At 42.6% G+C, this 14,243-nt stretch overlaps 1 protein-coding gene across 3 annotated transcripts in view; it reads left to right on the forward strand.

Moving 5' to 3' along the window:
• Positions 1-409: 409 nt before the first annotated feature.
• ADAM22 (ADAM metallopeptidase domain 22) overlaps positions 410-14,243 on the forward strand; it is a 135,042-nt gene continuing 121,208 nt past the window's right edge. For 2 of the 3 annotated variants that reach the window (XM_084508040.1, XM_084508041.1), the window contains exons 1-2: positions 410-482; positions 575-735. In XM_084508040.1, coding sequence (XP_084364166.1) covers positions 425-482; positions 575-735 — 219 coding nt within the window. In that variant the 5' untranslated portion in view covers positions 410-424. Of the gene's footprint in view, positions 483-574; positions 736-6,094; positions 6,115-14,243 lie in introns of those variants that run through there. The other variant, XM_084508042.1, reaches the window with a different exon arrangement.

Below are 14,243 nucleotides of genomic sequence, written 5' to 3' on the forward strand. Positions count from 1 at the left end.
AAAAATGGAAAATTAAGGAGGAAAAATGGAAATTTAAGGAGGAAAAATAGGTCATAGGGAAGGAAAGGGAGGTTTACGCCGGGAAGGTGTGCTCGAGTGAGGAGGTGAGAAAGGGGCGGGGGGCACCGGCAGCTCCGCGGTCCCTCAGCGGGGCCTCCCCGGGGCCGGGGGCTGCCGGCGTGGATCCCCCCTCCCCTATCGCTCCCCTCCGCAGCGCCTCCATTTCCCAGCGCTTCCCTCAGCGGAGCGGGCTGCGGGGAGCAGCCTCGCCGCTTTCCCTTCCTTTCCCTTCCCTTCCCTCCGCCGGGGGCTCGGCGGGGCGGAGCTCGGCAGCCCCGGTTCCCCCCCCTCCACCCTCCGCGGTCCCCTCCCGGCCCGGTGCAGGCGCGGCAGCCGGCGACACCCGGCGGCGAGGAGCGGCGCCATGCGGGCCGCCGCCTGCCTGCTCTCCCTGGCGCTCTGCGCCCTGCCCGCCGCCCCAGGTGAGCAGGGGGGACCCCGGGGGCGGGCGGGCGGGCAGGAGGGGGGGGTGCCGAGCCCGTAACCCTGACCGCTGCTGCCTCTCCCTGCTCAGCAGGCTCCGGGCCGGCGGCTGCGGGGCGGCGGCGGGGCGAGAACCGCTTCGCCGAGCGCCAGAGCATCAGGCCCCTGCGGCTGCTCGCCGGAGAGGGCGGCGGCGGGGCGCGGAGGCCGGCGCTGAGTACGCGGGTGCGGAGCGGCGCGGTGCGGAGCCAGGTAGGAGCCAGCCGCCGGGATGCTGATCCCAGAGCCCGGAGGGATGAGCGGTCCCCGGGTGTTGTTTTAAGCCGTCCCCTTCCCCTCGGGCCGGAGGAAAGTTGCGGCCCCTTTGCGGCAGCGGAGCGGGGATGCTGCGGGCGGGCAGCGGGCGGGCGGCGAGCAGCAGCCACCTGGGTGCGGGTTGGGGATGGGAAGGGGAGCCCCCGAAACGCCGGAGGTGAACTCAGTGCAGGGATCTGCCTCGCGTGTTGCCACCCAGACGGGGAACGATTTGAGATTTCAGCCTCACACAGGCCAGCCGCTGCGGGTTTTATTGCATTAAATGCGGCGGTTTTAGTCCCGGTCGCCGAGCATCGTGTTTGAGGTGCTCCGTGAACGCTGAGTCTACAGGGAAAAACGTTGAGCGCATTCTGTTATGGATGAAGCCCAGAAAAACCCTGTGCGTTTAAGGTAACTGCTGATATGCAGGATGAGTAGCAGGCCTCTGTTCCCTCCCTGGCTCCTGTCAATTTTAGAAACAAAAATAGCTGAAAAAATGCTCTCAGATTTATTTATTTATTTATTTATTTATCCTTAAAGCATAAGCACAGACAGCTTTTAATTTTTATGTAGTTAAATAACAAAGTCTCATCCTAGCCTATTTATTTGCCTCCCGATGTTACTGCCTGTGTGTAGAGATTTTGCAGACACGATGGCCATATTTGCAGCACAGTAAGGTAGGATTCTCAAAGTTCCAAAATGTCTGCTTTATTTCAAAAGGGAAAATTATCCTCTCAGCGTTTTGGGATGCCTTGAAGACCCTTGGACGTTCACAAATTCAAATGCAGTGTGGCATGTCTGCTAGAGGGGCTACGGTTGGATCAAGTAGCAGGAGCCACGTACTGGTCCCACAGACCAAACTGTTAATTTATGGGTGTCATTTGCTTGGATGTCTCAAACTTTATTCACCAAGCCTTAGGCTCATAAATTTTTTTTCAAGTCATCCATGTTTCATTAAGTCATTAGCCAGCAGTAGCATTACTCCCACCAGAAAACAACTACATTTAGTGGGCTAAAAATGGTTAAATGCATCGGTTTCACACCAGTCTCCAGGCTAAATTGAAGTTAAACATGTGAAGCTCAGTGTCCAGCCACAACTTTTCCTCCGGATCAAGAAGTTTCCCTCTGCTACTTAAAACACTCTTAGCCTCTCCCATGGTGTCTAATGTCTGTGACCCCACTGAAGGATGCAGTAGCTGGCAGGGATGTGAAGGAAGAAAATTATGAAGCGGAAGCTGGCCAGAACAAGTGGAGCAGCACCGGTTTGCTGTGCTTCTCGCACAGGGCACGGTTACATCTTAATTGCAGGATGCTGCATCCCTCGCCCGGAGATCTGAGTCAGCTTGGCAGCAATGGACAGCAGTATGGCTGCACGAGCTTCAACGGAGCTCTTGTAGAAGGTGTTTTTGCAGTAGTGCTGTTAGCTGTTGCAGTTGAGTAATTTAATATCCTGGCTCTTAAAATCTAGCATCCCATAAGGGTGTTTTTACCCTTACCTCTGCCAGAATGCATATCAAAGCTGCAGACTAACTGAGCTAACGTTTGCTTTTGGGTGGCTGGTACAAGTCACACAAAGCAAAAAGATAAAGAGTGCTGGATTTTACTTGCAGGTGAAAAAACACCCTTGCCTGCACAGTGGTGTTAGCAGGCTAAGGTCAGTGACACGGTGAGGGACTCTCAGCCAGTACATTTTCCATGTGCATTAGTTTGTTTTGTGTTTAATTAGGCTTTGACTACCTCCAGACCCCATTCCATCCATTGCTAGTAGTCTTTGGACAGATGCATATCAAAGTTAGACAAACTGGTCTCAAACCAAGAGTTAAAGCAGAAGCTGATGACCTTGTGGCTTAGTTTAAGAAGGATGCATCTTGGAGGAGGTTAAAACATTTGGGCAGGACCTGGGATGGCTGAAGGACAAGCAGCTGTGTCTAGAAAAGCAGATACCTGATGGGATGGTGCAGTCAGAGGACCAGACAGAAACTAGCTGTTGAATTAATGTAAAACAATGTAATTGTGTTATGAATTGGATAAAGATAAAAGGAGAGAGAGATTAGTTAAGCTGGAGAGAGGGAAGTTGCATTAAATCGGATTGGATCCCTTTAATTCTTGGATGAAAGCTTTAGCTTCAGAAAGGGCAGAAGTTGTACAAGAGGGATGCGAGCCTGGGTCTGGGATTGAACAAAGGGAAATTAGGATGGTGGCTCAGGGGAAGGCAGAAGCAAGGGGATGAAAGAAGAGAACCAAGCCGATACTTTATGGATATTTCCAGAGTTTCTGTTTATGGAGAGAGAGATTTGGTAAGTCCCGGTTTTACTGTCTTGGTGTTACTGCAGCATGACCCCCTTCACTAGCTGAATTAACCAGTCACTTATGAAGAGAGAGATCAGCAAACACGAACCAGTGACACTGCATATTCACCACCTTCTTTGGAGTGGGAGGGAAGGGAATACCACAGCCTGCCTGGAGCTGGGGGAAGGGATAGGAGCAGGCAGGAGGGTTTCCACTTGGCAGGGAATCTGAGGGTACCTCCTGTAGCCACTTGACGTTCAAGAGGCAGTGGGAAAGCAGGAGGGGAATACAAGGTTTGTGCAAACTTCTCCCCAGCTTTCTGAACCAGAGGGCAGAAGCAGCAGCAGGTTCCTTGCCCGTGGACAAGCTTTGCTTGATGGGCTTTGGAAGATTTTTCCCTTCCCTTGGCATTTTTTGCAGGTTTGTCTGTGCAGCTAGTTAGAATTACTCCTTTTGTAAGCTAACATCATGCAGATGGCTGTTTCTGGCACATTGTTTAGCAGGACCCTACGCTCTGCTTTACACCTATACTGCATCAGACTGTGATCTGCCTTGCTCCTGAGAGCTAAGCGGGGCAGGGAATGGACCCCACTTATACTGAGGCAGTCTGGAAAATGGTTTGGTAGGTGAACACAGGATCCCCTGCTCTGCCTAAGCCCCCATCAGGAAGGGCTGTGCTGCAGAGTGGCAAAGCTTGCTTTGAGTTATGCAGTGTTTTTGCCAGGACTGATCCTTAGTGCTTTGGTCCTTCATTTGTGCTTGGTCTTTCATAGATCACTATCTTCTTGTTGGATTCAGGCTGCCTTTCTTGAGGGCCTTTTCTGGTCTTAAAGCGTTCTTTTTTTTTTTTTTTTTTTTTCTAAATGGAGGTGGTAACATTTCCCTGAGGAGGTGGTAACATTCCCCAATGAAACTGGTCTCCATATGCCTGTCTGAAGCTGCATACTCTGTTCTTGGTGGAGTAGCTACACACCAGAGGCCTGTGTGGTCCTTCAGAGGGACCTGGATAGGTTGGAGAGTTGGGTGGAGAGGAGCCTCATGAGGTTCAACAAGGGCAAGTGCAAGGTCCTGCACCTGGGGAGGAACAACCCCAGGCATGTGTACAGGTTGGGGGCTGACCTGTTGGAGAGCAGCTCTGCAGAGAAGAGACCTGGAGGTCCTGGTGGACAATAAGTTAACCATGAGCCAGCAAGTAGGGAAGGGAAGTAATGTTGGAAGGGAAGTAATGCTTGGCAGATTTCTAAAAATCTGTTTTTTTTTTTTTTTTTTTTTTTTTTTTTCCCAACATTTGTTGAGGTATTTCTCTAGTGACCTTTTTTGTTTTGTTTGTTTGTTTTGGGTTTTCTGGTCCATTGCCATCACTGTATCTATTGAGTGACTTCTCAACATGCATGCTTTTTTATTCAAGAAAACGGTTTATGTAGTCAACCTAGAAACCCAGAATACAATTGTTTAAGAAACAAAATCAGCATGCTTACAGTCATAGTTGTCCAAGATTGCCAGACCTCAGAGCACAATGCAAGGGAAATGTTGTAGGCTATTATATATTCCTGTCATTGACATTTGAACACATGCTGTATAGTGAGCATTGGAGTATCCACCAGACTTTGGGATCTTGCTTTTAATTCTACCATGGAATAGTGTCACTACAATACATTCCTGTATTTCAATTCCTCTCTTCCCCAAAGGGGGCCTATTAGCAGCTGCACAGCACTTAATCTAAAGAGTAATCAAGGTAAAATATATCTGAGAATGTGGGAATATTGATGTTATCATTAAAGCACTCCAGGATCATAGCAATGAACATGTACTTTTCTGTTGGATAAATAAGCCTATTAGAAAATAAATGTCCTGTATAGCATGGGCATTCAGTGAAGGCTAAGCCTAGATTCTTGTCTTTAAGACAAGGAAAGTTCATATAATAGAAAATATGAGGAACCCTTTAATTGTGTGGCTTGACCAATATTTTGGTAGTGTTAAGAAGCACAGTTTCTTAATTCTTTCTTTTAGCTGGCAGTGTGTAGGCATGTTCTTCATTGAATTGTGGGTGTAAGTAAGCATTCCTCCCCATTGCTTGCATTTGTTCTTCTACCTGTAAGGGAGAGCAAAACAAAACACCAGGTCTGCTGTTACAAACGTGAGTTTGCCCTCTACATCAGCACTCTCTTTAGAGGGCCATTTTCTGTGGATCAAATGTTCCGGTTGTGAAGATGCAATTCATTTTCCAGCTGGAGATTAGACTGCCAGACAGCTACACTGCCTTCAGCCAACAGACGCCTTCTCTCAACCCTAAGGCTGACTTAATAGTCAGCCTTATGGCTCCTGGCTGGAGACTGCAGCCTCCCTGTGACCATGCCACAACGTTGGCTCTGGGAAGGTCTCTGCATGTGCCTTGCAATCGATAGTACACCAGTAAGCTCCTCCTGCACTTAACTGGGTAACTGGTTTTGTCTGATCCTTGTCTCTTGTGGTGCTCCCTACCTGGTGTTTCCATCACGCATGGGATGTGGTACTGGCCCTTGGACTGAGGAGAAGGTTACTTCCAGTGTTTGGAGCAGAGTTTGGGATCAGCCAAGTGGAGAAGATGGCCACTCACTGCCAGCAGAGAAGGTCCCAGTCCTCCTCGCAGCCAGCACTTTGTGGCCGCAATAACGGGTCTGCATGCACAGACTGAGGGACAGCTTTGTTCATCTTGGGGCTTGCACGGCACTCACCTCTTTCTGATATATCTAGGTGTTGATAGGGAAATTTGGAAGATTTTCTATTATTTTCAGTGGGAACAAGGCCCTGACTCAGTGACCTGCTATGGGTATAGATTAACTCACCTTTGTTGGCTATGCAAAACATTCATAGTAGGGCAACTTCTGTTTCTCAGCCTGTTTTTTGCTTGCTTGTTGCCAGTTGTCATGAAGGTACACTGAAATCCTTCGGAGTGAGTAAAAGGCCTGACTTGCAGCCTGGCACGAAGAAGCCACAGGACTGGATTGTGCCTTGGGACAGAGCTGAGCATGGTTTGTGGTCCAGAGTGAGTCAGTAGTTTGCAGCAAGGTATTTATTTGTCTTCCGCTGTCTGCATTTCTGGATTGTTTGAGACCAAATTACACAATTCCATAAATTGATTGGGAAGCATGGCTTACAAATTTCTTAAATAACTTCTTACCACTAATAATCAATTGCAGAGAAGCTCTGCTCTGTCATGCTGAGCTCAGGTGGCTCTGCTTACCCTTTGAATTAAAATCTTTCATCGTTTTTTTAGGTGTTGCCCAGTCTTTGCTACTGGCTTCTCTGACTTGTTGGCCTTTCACTTTACTCTTGGAACATGATATTCCTATTCTTTGCAGGTGCTCCTGAAACTGCTAACTTTATTTGAAACATTCTTGCTTTCTGTTCCAGTGCTGTCAACTTCTGTTGATATTACAATTTCCTGTGTTTGGTAGCTCAAACAATTAGTAATCTGTGGTTAAAAATGAGTTCTGACTGCTGAGGGGTTTCTAAAACAACTCTGGATTTTAGGACTGATGGATGATGACTGTTGGAAAGAGAACTGTCATGAGAAATTGCCCAATTTTAAAAATTATTTTCTGCTCACTTAATCAAATGACTGCTGTCTCTTGAAGAAACTTAGGCACAATTTTCAATCAACCTACCACAAAACCAAAGGGAGAGGAGGATAAACTGGGACAGAGGCTGTAGTGAGCAAAAAGAACATACATTTGGTTTGCTGCCAGATCTGGTTTTCTTCATGCCTCTGCTTCTTCTCCCACTTCCCTTAAGGTTTATAAGGCATTTGGCAAAATGTGTGTAATAAATACTTCATTGTGTCTTCAAAATGTGCAGTTCTGCAATATTTGTGTAAGAATAAGATACTTCACCAACCTAGCAATAATCTGTTTTCATGAATATGTGAATAACAGTTAAAGTACCAATACTCTTAATGCAGGTCCTGCTTTCATGAAGAGGAAAAAAACTGCTGAAAGGCAATTTTTGATATAGATTGTCGCATGCTGCAAGGGCATTGAAAGTGCCCTTTGATTTCTGTTGTAAGAGGGACTTTTAGTTTGACTTTTTGATAAAATGTACATATTTATAGCAGGTGTTTTGGCATTTTATAAGCAAAGAATATTTCACATTTCTAAATCATTCCTCTTTGCAAGCTCATTTCAGTAAAGTCCATACTTGATAATGAGATTTCTTATGACAATGAATGAATATGCCCAAAATGCATTCAGCAAAAAACCTTCTGTTAGCTGCTGTTTCAGTGTTTGTGTTGCAGAAACACTATATCAGGACTCAGATTTTGAGGGGTGATTAAAAAACATAAGTATCTTCGAACAGCCTAATGTGGGGAAAAGGGCAGCAGGGGAAATATTTGTTTTGTGGCATTGCCTTTTGTTTGTACAATAGCAGAGCTGAGAAGAGAGATTCCAAAAGCTTAATCTCATAAAACAGGCTTATATACAGTCACGAAGGATCTTAAACGCTCAGATGTAACAATCCTTATAGAAAGTATTTTTCCCCAAATTTGCTTGTTGCCATGATCAACGTAATAGCTACATGCTTAAGATCAGAGTATGACAGAGCAATCCTTTCCAGCTCAGGTGATCAATATCTGTATTTACCCCTGATCTATGTCAGTGCACCTGAGTGCAGGGTCAGGCTGAATATTCTTTCTCCCACTGTTTCACTGAGGGCACCTGTTCTGGGACCCTTGCAATTAATGATCTCCTATAATGTATTCACGATGCAGAAGAGTGTTGCATCCAAACAGCATCAGGATGAATATTGCTGAGGAGGAACTACATAGGAAGTTAACATTCACTCTAAACTGTTAGGCACAAGAGCATTATGGATATATATATATATATGTGTATATATATATATATATATGTGTATAACACTGTCATGGCAGGTGTCATTTTATATTTTGCTACTTCAGGTCTCCTTTGAAGTCTTCTCAGCAACTATCCAGGCCTTTAAGGGACTCAAGACTAATGACATTTCTTGGGCCTGTTAAAACACTGTTTCAATTACCCTGTCAAACACTGCTTAAAGTTCAGTTGAACTCTATAAAACCTTCACGAGTTTCTAAAGTTCAGCTTTCTAAAGTGTGGGCTCCTTTGGCTAGTGCTGTCTCAGTGCTGGACCCCCTCTGATCAGCCCCACTGAGGTGTGTGATCCTTCCGCTTTCTGCAGCCACCACCTGCCAGGTTTCTCTCTCTGGACGATAGGGATCTTTGGCTCCCATGGATCCAAGCTGCTGCTTCTCTTTGGTAGATTGCCCTCCTCCTTCAGGGGAGGGAGCTCACAGAGTTGTGATCGGATGCTCTGGTGTCCAGCCCATGCCCACGTCTGTTCACTGGGCCTGGATAATGATGGATGTGGAGGCTGAAGGCCAGTGCCAGAAGAGGGCCGAGCCCACCCGTCTTTGACACAAGACTATGGGATCTTCCTGCTCCACTTGTCCCTCTTATTTTTCTACTGATATGTTTTAGGTTTTTGTTCCTTAGACATCCTCTACAAGTATTGTATTTTCTAGTAACAGTACAGTTATTTGTGTTTGTATTAACCAAAACAGTTGTCTTTTGCATCTCCAGAAATAACTATGACCCCCATCCCGGCTCTCTTCTCTACTCCTTTAAATTCTTTTAAACTGCTTTAAGTTTGTGATGATTGTCTGTGGAAAACTTAAAGACAAGGAAGCCTTCTGAGCTTTTTTTTTCTCCCACAAATTTTATTGAGTGAATGTTGAGCAGCAAAGGTTGCTGAAGAGCTACATGTGAGTGTTGAGCATATGGACAACCTGTGGGGTGCAATTCCATGAGTGGGGTTGGCTGGTTGGCTAAGTTCAAGTGGAAAGTTAATGTCACCTGAGACTAAAGACTTGACAAAGGTTATGTAGAAAACAAACAAATTGACAAATGATGTAAAGACATTTAACCATTGAGTCAGTAAGAGTTCAACTTCAAACCTGGATTCAGTTAAAGAAAGGTTAAGAGCACAGCTTTGCTGCTGGGCATTTGCCATTTGACAGTGAAATTTGGTGATTCCTCTGGTAATCTGACCTGCTCTCATTTGTCTGCCGACACATGCGGATGAGACTCGCTGTAAGGGAGACAATAAGGATACACTGATAAAGATAGCTCATTAGTTGGTGTTGTCTTTTCAAATCTTGTACAAAAAATTCCCCCCCCCCCCCCCCTTTTTTTTTTTTTTTTTTTTGGTAATTGAAATAAATGTGCCCAGACCAGAAAACTGTAGCAAGTGACCATGCTTTAGAAAAAGCTTATTTTCAGAGTGTAATATTAAAATAAGGTTTAGAAAAAAGAAAAAAAAAAAAAAGTGTGGGTAAATGCTTTTTAATGGTACCTTGATAATAAAAGTTGGATGTATGTGGGTGTGTAGGTTATAGCCCTGAATTACAGCTCAAAAGTTGCCCAGAAGAACAGCAGTATATAAGAACACATTCTGTTCCAGAAATGTCTCTCTCCTTAGGGTATTTCAGCCCCTCAAAGTCTATGAGAATGAAAAAAATCCATCAGCTATTTCAGAAAATGTATACAGTGAAAATGTTGATTCATTGTGATCTCGTAGGCTGTATCAAGAGGAAAATGAGTTTGAATTGTGCTTTTCTGGCATTTTTCAACTTTAAACAGGACTTTGATACTTGAATGTAGAGGGTGAGTCATATTTAAAAATTATTATCCATGGAGTTGAGCAATATATTGGTATGCCTAGAGTCTGCAAGTTTAATCAAGCTCTTCTTAGCTTACTGTGCTGACAAAATGTTGGTAAACTTTCTGCTGTTGCCAGAGAACTGTTTATGTGAAAAGTTTTTTGGCCATGTTCGTAGGCACAAGGTGTCGAAGAGTGCTTGTTACTCACAGTGGGAAGACCTAATCTATTGGTAATCTTGCTTCTGTTTACAAACTAAATGTAAGACCAATTGAAAATGTTTGGAATATGTGACTGTGTTGCTGAATAATATTTTGGTGTACAAAGAAGCAAAGTTATCTTGCGTTATTTTCATTACTTTTGAGTGCTATATGTGTAATGCAAAGGCAGCATTAATGGAGTGTTTCTGCAACTTTGTCTTTCATCTGGTAATGAAACTCTGTTCCTTCATTTCTGAAGTCTACAAGAGTCGCTAAAAAGGGTGTCTTCTTCTCAACATTTTTGATTCCTTCTAGAACTTGGAAAACTAGAAATTACCTCAAAGCACCATCTGCTTCAGTGAACGAAAAGTCCAAATGCCTTCACTCCTTCAGCCAGTTAGATTCATTGAACTTTCCTTCTTGCCTAAATGGTGTCCTTGAGACAATGCAGCCCTTTCTACAGCTGAATGACAGCTGAATGACACAGTGATTCAGATGGGTTCATCCTCAAGTGTTCCCTTTGGCGCATGCGTTGCATCCCTTGTTTTGTATTCTCTCCCTCTGCAGATTCATTGTGCTTAATTTGTTTACCTCTCAGGCTGCAGCTGTGCATGAGTAGCTGCTCATTTGAGGTCTGTCCACTTGAAACTGCCAGATGTCCATAGGAGAGGGTCTTGTAGGGAAATTTCATGTAAGAAAGATTTTCCTTGTCTGAGTCCTTTCCCTCTGACCTCATACTTCTTCATGTGGAAATAGGTTCACCATCTAGATACACGATCTAGATACACGATGCCTGTAGCATCTCTTTGTTTTGCTTTTCATTTTACCTATGAGTCTCCAAAATCTACAATTGCTGTGGAGAGCAATGAAGACTGCAGAGTCCTCATGTTGCAGGATGAGTCTCTATTTGCTCTCTGTCCGTCTTGGTGTAGAATTGTGATCTTCCATGGTCATCAAAGTTTTGTATGAATTATGGCAGGAAAACATTTTGAACTTTGAGTTTTTGTTCACAACTTTCATTTGTTTCCTACTTGCAATCCAGTACTTTATTAATCATCCTCATAATAACCTATTTTATCATGCTTTTCCTAGCCACTAATCTTTGATGAAGAACCTTAAACACATGAGGTTAATAGTCACTGATTTTCCACTTTTGCCCCAACTTATTTAAGACCTCTGGCACATTAATTAAATGTGACTTTATACAAGAATTTTTGTTGCTTCCCTTTAAGAAAAATAAAACTAAAAGAGTATGCCTTCCCAAATGTTCTTGCAGTTCTTCCTTTCACTGAGATATGAAGGCTTTCACAACAACAGAAGTTATATTAATTAGTCTCATAGGAAATCAAAGGTTATAAGTAAAATTATCTTAAAGTCAAATTAATGTAATCATAAAACATAGTGGATATAAGATCCATCTCCATGTTGTTTTCTGGGGCCTGAAAATAGTGTTAGATTGCCTTTTGGGAAGCAGAATCTTGCTCATTCACTTACTTAAATTTGTCCTTTTAGATCTGTAAGATCAAATGGTACATTGTGCTAGATTTGCTAGCAGTGACAACCCAGTAGTTTTCTTGTCTTCATTGCCTGATTATTCAACCTTGGGTGAGCAAGGAAGAGAAGTTTTCAGGAGAAAAACATTTATTTATTTATTTATTTATTTATTTATTTATTTATTTTTTATTGTGTTGTAAGTCAGTTTGTTGTAACTGTTCAAAGATGCCTATGTTTCTGGAATGCCAGGTGAATGTATAGGATGAGATGCATGAGCAGGTATAGCTGAGTGAGTCCAGCAGAGCTCAGCATTGCATATCTGCAGGACTTCTAAAGGATGCCTTCAGCTGCCCAGGTGTTGGATTTGCAGGAATGGTATCTGCGTGATAAATTGCACAGGCTTGTGTTAAGGACTGCTTCTTTTTGGTGCTGCTCCCCTCATCCATCTCACTAGGGATTTTACTGTAGTATGTGCAGACAGCCTCTGACTGCAAAACTGCAAATAAATAATAAAAGAAATTTATTTTTCTTTTTTACTACTGAGAAGAATAATTACTGGCATTTTAGAAATACAAGTAGTCCTTGCTTCTGACTCTGATCTCATTGAGCTGGGGATGTTCAGCCTGAAAAAGAGAAGGCTCCGGGGTGACCTTGTTCTAGACTGTCAATACTTAAAGAGGGGTTATAAAAGAGATGAAGAGCAACATTTTCGTTGGTCAGATAATGGTAGCACAAGGAGAAGTGGTTTTAAACTAAAATAGGGAAGATTTAGATTAGAGGTTACGAGGAAATTCTCAACAATGAGCATAGTGAGGCAGTGGCACAGGCTGCCCAGAGAAGCTGTGGATGCCCCATCCCTGGAGGTGTTCAAGGCCAGGCTGGATGGGGCTTTGGGCAACCTGGTCTGGTGGGAGGTGTCCCTGCCCATGGCAGGGGGTTGGAACTGGGTGATCTTTAAGGTCCCTGCCAACCCAAACCATTCTATAATATGATATGTTGTTTATGTGGAGAAAAGCTATTTTAGGTCATGTATACATCTTTGCTGGGATCTTCCTCTGGTGAGAGCTGGCAAAACGCCACTGACACGAACTGGAGGATGGCACTGTGCTCTGGCAGTGGGGTTTAACTCTCCCTCTGCCTCTCCCTCATTTGGCACAGAGAACATTTGGCACAGATGGGATCCAGGGTTCAGAAATGAACATGGACCTCCACAAAGCTTTTTATTTTTTATGTTTTATTTCTAGCTTTTCCTCAGAATAAATTACTTATTTATTAATTGTACCCCAAAGAGGCAGCTGTAAAAGGCTTTTCATCAAACCATGATGCTGTTCTGATGCTGTTCTGCAGTTTCTTCATGAAATAACTTCAAAAACTTCAGTCATTTATTTGTTTAGTTTTTATTAAAGAAAACCACATAAATATTTAGATTTATACCATGGATAAAAAGAGTGAGCATACATAAAGAATGACAAATAATGGTGATTAATATAGTAAATGATTGCCTATAAATATTTTGAGAAAGCTGAGGAAAGTAAACCAGAAATGTTGCAGTTCTTTAATATGCTGTGATATGTGAATCCAGTTCAGTGACCCTTTCAATTAAAATTACATATTCACAAATGGTAGCAGAGAGGGTCTAAGATTTATTTTTATTTTTTTTTGTCCAATGTATTTTTAAAAAGTGATTCCTTGGATCTGAAACATTTATTTTTTACTTGACCTAGGCTTATTTTTGATTTTTCCCTGAGTAATTTTTTCCTTCCTCCTGGTGCAAGTAGAAAATTAAGTTTTTGAACAAACTTATTATTTTCTGTGCACCAACAATATACTGTGTAACTCTGGATTTTTTACAACACAACTGAGGCTGAAAAATATTCATTTATACATGTACATGTGTTAATTAGCCCTATATAGCATACATGTAGTTGTAATAACTGTTTTCAAAGCCAATTATCACTTTTTAGGTAAATCTATGTTAAAAGATCACTATATTTTTCACTTAATTTCAATCATATATTTCTTTTGATTTCCCATGGACCTACTCGTGTCCTTACTTGAATTTAAGAAACAGACATTTCACACACACTTAAAGGATTGTTAACAAGCTGAGATTTTTCTTCTCCTATTAGATGGAGGAAGGCAAATTAAATTAACATCTAAGGGAGCTATTATTTTGCAAATACTGTCTGCTATAAAACCTCATTGTTCTTACAAGCTCTGGAGTACAGGTTTTAGCTTTTGCCTTGCTATAGCATTCTATATTACTTTCTCTTGATTCTCTTGATGCTTTTCTTTTGAGTGTACAAATTTGATCAGAATCTTTTAATTACTAACTGCAGTGCTATAGATAGTAGTAAATACAAAATTCCTTACATGAAAGGACAAGCATATAAATTGTTTATCCTCTCTTTCAAATAAAAAGAACACTCTTCTCTTTTGGTGGAAATTATTGTTATCTCTTCCAGCAAAACTTAAAAAAAAAATCTGTGCTTTATGCAGGATACTTCAGAAATAAGAAGGATATAATATCAGGAATTGCACATTTTATCACAATATATTTTTAATTCTTTTTCCTCCTTTTAATGGAGAAAAACATTAGTCATTATGTTACCATGCCAGTTTCAACATCCAAGTAATTATAATGAATGTGAGAACATTTCTAAAATATTTCCTTTCAAAATTCCTGTTAATTTGATTGTTCAAAAAGTGCGTAGCTTGTAAACACTTCACTGATGATTAAAATATTTGCTGTATTTGAAATAAAAGTCTTCCAAACATTTTAGTTTGATAGTTACCTATGGAGCTCTACTG

This window comes from Aythya ferina (assembly GCF_964211825.1).
Source record: "Aythya ferina genome assembly, chromosome: 2".
NCBI lineage: Eukaryota > Metazoa > Chordata > Aves > Anseriformes > Anatidae > Aythya > Aythya ferina.